Source organism: Aulostomus chinensis, chromosome 17 (assembly GCF_037954235.1).
Source record: "Aulostomus chinensis isolate RoL2024-O1b breed Wild chromosome 17, RoL_Achi_v1.0, whole genome shotgun sequence".
Classification (NCBI taxonomy): Eukaryota; Metazoa; Chordata; class Actinopteri; order Syngnathiformes; family Aulostomidae; genus Aulostomus; species Aulostomus chinensis.
The window spans coordinates 6,154,524-6,162,072 of NC_141336.1; the positions used below are offsets into that span (position 1 = coordinate 6,154,524).

At 40.7% G+C, this 7,549-nt stretch overlaps 1 protein-coding gene across 2 annotated transcripts; it reads left to right on the top strand.

The window, feature by feature from the left end:
* Positions 1 to 120: 120 nt before the first annotated feature.
* On the top strand, positions 121 to 7,148 carry nubpl (nucleotide binding protein-like). 2 transcript variants are annotated; one of them, XM_086182283.1, is made up of 11 exons: positions 121 to 283; positions 1,504 to 1,648; positions 1,961 to 1,995; positions 2,780 to 2,870; positions 3,035 to 3,074; positions 3,177 to 3,267; positions 4,141 to 4,234; positions 4,634 to 4,719; positions 4,943 to 5,063; positions 5,927 to 6,009; positions 6,114 to 7,144. In XM_086182283.1, exons 1-11 carry the CDS (start codon positions 155 to 157, stop codon positions 6,174 to 6,176), a joined length of 978 nt encoding a protein of 325 aa, XP_086038409.1. In that variant the 5' UTR covers positions 121 to 154; the 3' UTR covers positions 6,177 to 7,144. The 2 variants fall into 2 exon arrangements, with proteins under 2 accessions (XP_086038409.1, XP_086038410.1); XM_086182284.1 differs by lacking the exon at positions 121 to 283 and adding an exon at positions 563 to 884 and having other exon boundaries at positions 6,114 to 7,148.
* The last annotated feature ends 401 nt before the right edge of the window (positions 7,149 to 7,549 follow it).

Here is a 7,549-nt window from a genome sequence, read left to right on the forward strand (position 1 = left end):
TTCGTTTTAGTACTTTTTATTCAAAATTCACAAAAATAAATGTTAAAAGTCAAATCACAAGACAACCTCAATGTTTGGCCGTTCGTCACATGCGCTTTCTGCGCAATGTGGATGCGCATCAAGAAAGCGAGTTGAGGGGTGTAAACAGCTCAACATGGCGCAGTTAACATGCAGGAAATTGTCCCGTTTACTGCGGCTATCCGTCAATAAATCTACAGTTTTTGGAATAGAAGAAACAATAAAAGTCGCACCTGCGTGCTGTGTACAGTTTATACGCTGCCAGGTAAGATTATGGACTGTTTCAATGAAGAGAGCTCAGCCTCTGTTGGCCTAGCTTGTAGCTTCTTGTCAGCTACAAAGTGTATGACCAACAACACCGGAAGTGCGACTATGTATTCAGATTAAAATAGTAAAACGAAATTGAAACTACTCTTAGCACATTGTGTTTTTAATCATACTAGGTGTTCTTCTTCGAATAAAACATGTAGGATATAGTATTTTCACATTAACACGCGAGTGTCGTAATGTACGGATTTGTTACTTAACCACAGTAACCGGAAGCGGCATTAATTCTTGCGTACCTGACAGTCTGAGCTACATTTACACTCAGTACTGCTCACGTAATAGGTTGTTTTATTGTTCCTTTTATCAGTTGATATTATTCCTTTCTAATACCAGAATGCAACACAGGCATTAGCAATAGCAGTATTGTAACAGTATTGACTAGAACACAAATGATTCGTTCTTTATGAAGAAATGAATTACGGGAGAAGACTCCTTTTATATTGTTAGACGGATCAGGTATAAGCCGAACCCCTTCTTAAATGAGTCAAGCCTTTTTATATTTGCTAGTCAATTAACAATTTACCAGAGAATTCCTACAGGTAAGGTATTTGTATAACATTTCAAAGCACAAATCAGTGACGGGTCATGCTTCCTTTTACACTATGATGTTTGGCTGTTCAACAAGGGACACAAAACCTATTCAGCTTTGTGTAAAACTCAATAAGAAACAATAATACATGAACAAGTGTGATACATCCAGACAGTCACAATCACATAATCGTGATCTCACTGTTGACTCAAGTAAAAATCAGGATTTTTGTTTTAGGTGTAGTCAAGCAGGCCTTTTCTGTGCAAGGCGATACAGGAAACCTGCTTTTTTGTTCCCAAACGTCTCCCGCACAACACTGCACTTCTGTCTTTCTAAGGATGCTTTCTAAAACATTTGTGGCTGCAGGGTGCATGAACATGAACATGAAGCTTTATTTGTTGAAGTTAAATTTAAATTTTTAGGCTCAATATTGTTTATATCAGCAGTCTTGTCATTTGTTTATTTTAAATGAGATTTTTCACCTTTTGATGAAAACTTCTTTTTGGCAAACTGCTTGTCGTATTTTATTAGGCTTCTGTACTCACACGGAGATCCTCCTTTTCATAGTAGACAGTAAAGAGTCAAATGGTTCAACTGTGCACATTTATGTTGTTGTTATTGCATTGTAGTGGTCGGCAGACCCAAAGGCCTTACAGGAGAGGCAGAGGCAGCACATGGCTAAAGGTCTTCCCAAACAGAGGGCCATCACTGGGGTCAAACAGGTCATTGTGGTGGCTTCAGGGAAAGGTGGCGTGGGCAAGTCCACAACTGCAGGTACGAAGATACATGAACTTGTCCTTCATCGGTCTTCTTCAACAGAGCATTCACATCTCTAGAGTGGAGGAATGAATGCTGGATACGTTTCTTTCTTGCCAACATATTTGGCTCCAGTGCTTCCAGTGGTTCCTTGGCCATCACATCTAAAATACTTGCATAATAGTTCAGTCTCTTATCTTGTCTTCTGTGGTTAATGTGTCTCTCAAGGCAGCAGAAAACAAAAGAGGAACGTTTTTAACTGTAGCAGCAGAAAAGTTCACTTGTCTTTATTGTCAAAAGTGTGAAATGATTGTGCTTCTGTCTATTCAGTGAACTTGGCGCTTGGACTATTGGCCAATGATCTGGTAAGGAATCTCGTCTTTCTTGCCGCATTTCTATGTAGCCTTTTTAAGAAAGAATTTAAAGTGCTTAAGAAGTGATGAACGAACAGAGGAGTATCAGCAACTCAAGATGGCTCTCCTCGCCTATTATTAACCTAATAAATGCAGATTATTTCCATGATGAATGATGCAGTCCATAAAATATCATGAAAATTTTTAAAAATGCTCATCAGAAATGCCCAAACACCACAGTGACGTGTTCAAATAGCTCCTTTTGTTTATCCAACAGTCTAAAATTCTTCACTGAATGTCAGGAATGGAAAAAAGCAGCAAGTCCTATTTAAGAAGCTGGAAGCAGGAAATGTGGGACATTTTTTGAAAAAAGACTGAAAGGATTAATCAGTTATCAAAATACTAACTGCTTCATGCGAAATTGTATGGTCTGGTAAATATTTAACCAGTAAAGAGCCAAATATTTTCCTCAGGAGTTGATAGGGAGCAAAAAAAGAGAGTGAATATTGGAGTTTAAACCACCAGAATGAAGGAAACACAACTCTAAATGACTAACAATGTAGCTGCATAACAAAATAAGCAACTGTTTGCGAGTTAGTTGAACACAAACACAGCATTATGTCGTTTACTGAGAAGCAGCAGCCTCTGCTGGAACAAGTAGTAGATTGCAAGATCCTGGCTTATTCTTGCCTCCTCTGAGGAGAATAAGATGTACTACTGTTACTGTATTGTTTAATAATATTTATTGACTGATACCTGTTGGTCTTTTTCTCTTTTCCTCTTCTTCATCTCTTAGTCAAAGTCAGTCGGCCTGTTGGATGCTGATATCCATGGTCCATCGATCCCCAAATTAATGAACCTGAAGGGAAACCCGGATCTCAGTGACAGTAAGCCACTTTTTTTTTTTTAAATCAAACTTCTATCTTTGTGTATCCACCCTTGGTTCTCTGCTGTCTCCTGTAGATGAACAGTTAATTCAGCGCCCACCAGTAGGGTTTAAAAAGCTTCTGCTTCTAAAACTGACCTGAACTTTTGAATTTTTTATGTCCAGATAATCTGATGATCCCACTCACCAACTATGGCATTCCTTGGTGAGTCCTTCCGTCAGGACCATTAGCTCTTATCTGCCTCCTTCCCTCAGTCATCACATCAGCTCTGACCCCTCCTTTTATCCTCCCCCTCATCTCTCACAGCATGTCAATGGGCTTCCTGGTGGACGACGTGGCCCCCATCGTATGGAGGGGGCTGATGGTGATGTCTGCCATCGAGAGGCTACTCAGACATGTGAGAAACTCAGAAAGTGCTTTGCCCGAACAATCACTTGATCAAACCTGATGACTACTCTTGTATGTATTGGGTGGCCTTGATGTGGAAGGTTCCTTCATCTGAGAGACAGTCCTGTAATGGTAAATGGACTCTGATTTCTGTAGCGCCTTTCTACCTTAGCGGCACTCAAGGCACTTTACAATGTCATCTCATTAACCCATTCACACACACGCACAAACACACACACACACACACTGAGGAAGAAGGCTGCCATGCAAGGCCTCAACCTACTCATCAGGTGCAACTATGGGTTCAGTATCTTGCTCAAGGACACTTCGATATGGTCACCCGGGGTGAGGATTGAACCAGCGACCTTTCAGTTGCTGGACAGCCTCTCTACCTCTGAGGCGCATACCGCCTGTTTTAAATAAAGAGGGAGGTCTGTACTGATGATATGGTGATAATAGAAGAAGGTACAATAACTTTTGGTCTGATGTTAATCTGAATGCTCTATGGGGATCTTGGTATTTATATCAGATAGAATAAAACGTGCAAAATTTGAGTCTTCTTTGTTGCATTTACTGTATAACAGCATTGGTGAATAGTACAGTAAACTACTGAAGTACATCTACTTCAATACTGTCCACCACTGTATAACATGTTATTGGATAATTGGACTCCTGGATCACGTGACCAGTGTGTACGAGGTATTTAAAAATGACATTTCTGCAGTCAGAAGAGCAGCAGCTGGAAATCTCACCATTTTATTCAATTTTGAATTGAAAAACAGCACGCTGATCTTTTAGCAATACTTAACATTAGTTTGACTTGAGTAACTCTCCAGATGCTCCAGAAATGCGGGCAGCAACAAAGATGATTGTGTGTGTTAAGGTGGACTGGGGGTCATTGGATTATCTGGTAGTCGACATGCCTCCTGGGACAGGAGACGTCCAACTGTCAATCACTCAGAACATCCCAGTGGCAGGTAAATAACATCATGCATTGTGTAGCATCTTACTACATGCCGAACCCTCACCTGAAACTTGACCTAGTTCTCACATTTTGTAGTATAGTAATTTAGGCTCTGTAAATATCACAAACCTCTTCCCTTAAGAACTCTTCAATTTCTAAAATATTTTAGTGTCCAAAAATTAAAAAAAAATCAAACTGGTTGTTAAAAATGTGAAAAAACAGGAGGATCAATTCTCCCATCCACTGTCCAGTAACAGATTAGGGGAGCTGATTTCATGTCAGGGGTCGGGTCTTCTCCTGTTCATCATCGTCAGCTTCACATGTGACGCAGCGCTGTTCTACTGAATTTCTCCTGTCACATTTCCTCCTTGTCACAAACTGCTCAGTTTCATGTCTGTGTTTTGATCTGCAGGTGCTGTCATTGTGTCAACGCCACAGGACATCGCGTTGCTGGACGCTCGGCGAGGAGCCGAGATGTTTAAGAAAGTGAACGTGCCGGTAATATTTTTGTGTGAAAAGAAGTGTGGTGATGGCTTGAAAGTGACTCAGTGAGAGATACTATGCTATAAAAAGCCTGGGGGAGCTGGCCTGAGTTCAGTAGATGTCATTAACAGACAAAATATTGTATCAAGCAGTTTTGTTTTGTTTTTTAATATGCAGAGTGACATTTAACAAGGGGATGTCTGCAGGAAGGTGAAAATGTTTGTTGTTGTTGCTGAAGGTGCTCGGCCTGGTACAGAACATGAGCGTCTTCCAGTGTCCCAACTGTAACCATCAGACCCACATCTTTGGCTCTGACGGGGCCCGACAGCTCGCCAACACCATGGGAATCAAGTTCTTAGGTGAGATGAGCAGAGCTGCAAGTTAGTGAAACTGCTGTTGTCAAGATTGCCGAGGGAACACGGAAACTTCTTGGTTAATGCTCTTATTGTCTGTCATCTCCAGAGCAAGATAAGAAGATTGATCCCCTTCTCTCCTCTGCGCTGCATTAGGGAGCTGAGACCCACAGAGACCTGCTGACTGCTTGTTAGCTTAGCACAGTGAAGCTGGTCTCTGTGGGTCTCAGCCTCCTAATGCAGCACAGAGGAAAGAAGGACATCTGTATGCCTGTGTAGCTCAAGGGATAATGGATATTAATGGTATTTCCCAAAAATGTTGTGTGCTCTTTTAAGTTTAGTTTAGTTTATTAGCTTATTTGACAGGGGCCATGTACAGGACAGTTCTAGTACCAGAGTTAGCTATAAAGCTAATTTACATCTGTGGTCCCTGTGCAGGGAGCTATAAAACAGACAGTTAACAGTGTTACTTGTTTTGAAATATTGAACAGTGTCACTTGTATTGAATTTGTTTAGTGATGAGCCCATATAGAACCATGACCTGATGATTTTGCGCATCTTCTAACATGCAGTTTTAGTTTTAACTGTGTTGGTTCACTGTCACAGCTGTAATCCATACAGGCAGTTGTCTGATTCGAAAAAAAACTCAGCTAAATAAACTGTAAGGAGCTGAGTGTTAACCACCAGCCCAGCTGCCAACCTTGTGTATCATCCCAAATAGGTGATACTTCCTGTTGATGAGATCCTGAAAGTGATCTGGATAAATCACTGTAGGAAACAAGACAAGACAGCTCATCAGTAGCTGGTTCAGCAAAATTGATCACCTTACAAATCAAACCTTTAATATCAGACGTTCTGTGTTTCTGCAGGTGATGTTCCCCTCCACATGGACATCAGAGAGATGTCAGACAGAGGTCAGCCGGTGGTGGTCTCCTTGCCTGATAGCCCTGAGGTCTTGATGCTGCCTCCATTCTTGCTTTGCTTCAATGAAAAAAGCTCTAGTGGTACATTGAGATGTTGTTTTATGACTGTGTTCATGTGTGTCTGTCTGTCCAGGCGGAGGCTTACAGGAAGGTGGCATCAACCGTGGTCCAGAGACTCCAAGAGGTCAGCGTGTAATGGCTCAAACAGGAAGTCAATATGCTGTCTGACAGGACACTCCGGGTTCTTAAACAACATCCAAACTGACGAGCTCTTAAGCTGTTGTGACGCACAATAAGTTCAACTTAAAGCACTGAGTTTACTAACAGTCTGACTGAATACATATGTTTCATGTGATATTTAATAAATTGTGTTTTTATGTAGTATTTTTCATTTCTGCATGTTAGCAAGATTTCAGCTCTGTTTTCACAGTCTGAGGGATTAGTAGGGACAAAATAATAGCAGTCACTCCAAAATTGATGAAGAACATTGTTTCTAACCAGAAAAAAGGAAGGAAGCAATAATAGATGATGAGTTTTATTTCTGAATTGGTTACAGGATGACATCTGGTAATCTGGGTGGAGTTGATGTGGGCAAGAACATTATCTATGCAGAGAGCTTGGGGCAGCTGCACTCTAACAACACACGTTGCTTCGGATGGGGTCACAGGAAATATGTGTCATCCACCAAATAAACACTCACTTTAATAAAAATGTAATATCCTTACATTACATGTTTGTTTTTGCTCTACATTTTCCCAAAGTAGAACTTCCTTCAAATCTCTGCGCACTGTAGTACTACGCAGCAGCAGAGATCATCTTTTTGAATTTGGAAGAGCTGCTGTGGAGTGTGACTTGTAGGAAGTACGAAGGACCTAATTGTTTTCTTAGGCGTGTGTATGTTTAGTAGATAAAAACCTCTCCGCAGACACAGTGAAAGCTGCTGCTGCTTTCTGATATTCTGCATAGAAAATATTCTGGCCCACATCTACAGAAACTAAGACTCACACTGGATTACTGCCTCATAATAACCCCACATCAGTAAACCCCAGAACAATAATGAAAATTGGTTTAATGATGAAAACCCAAGGAGTGAACCCTCCTCAGCATCGTCCAACTGAACTGGAGGTGAAGCGTTTGGAAGTGCAGAAAAATGACTTTTATTAAAATGGAGAAAAAGTCAAGAATTGAAAATAAATTAAGTATGTTTTTAAGATTTATAGCACTTTGCAGTTTCATTTGCAAACAACAGATGGCACTAAGTGTATAGCAAATGGAGACAGAATTTATTTTTGTCAAGTTCATAACGCGTGATGTCCCGCTTCTGTCTACTCAGTAGTCTGAAGGGTTTTTTTTATCACAAAATTTTTTAGAAAACATGATGTCAGTTTAAGAAGGGCCCACAGGGTTAAAAGTGGACAGCTTTTTTTGCAGCTGCCGGAGTAAATGAAGCCTTGGAAGCTGAGGTAAGTGATTCCTACAGGGGTAACAACAACAAATCCATGTTAACTTATGTTATCTTCTTTTAATAAACCCTGACAACACATACAAGCCCTGTCACAACTCATAAAG

Bases quoted from the DNA above. Each gene is read 5' to 3' on its own strand.
- nubpl (XM_086182283.1), top strand. From the start codon at position 155: ATGGCGCAGTTAACATGCAGGAAATTGTCCCGTTTACTGCGGCTATCC. The intron at 3,268-4,140 runs GTGAGAAACTCA...GTGTGTGTTAAG, and splicing joins TCGAGAGGCTACTCAGACAT to GTGGACTGGGGGTCATTGGA. The intron at 4,235-4,633 runs GTAAATAACATC...TTTGATCTGCAG, and splicing joins TCAGAACATCCCAGTGGCAG to GTGCTGTCATTGTGTCAACG.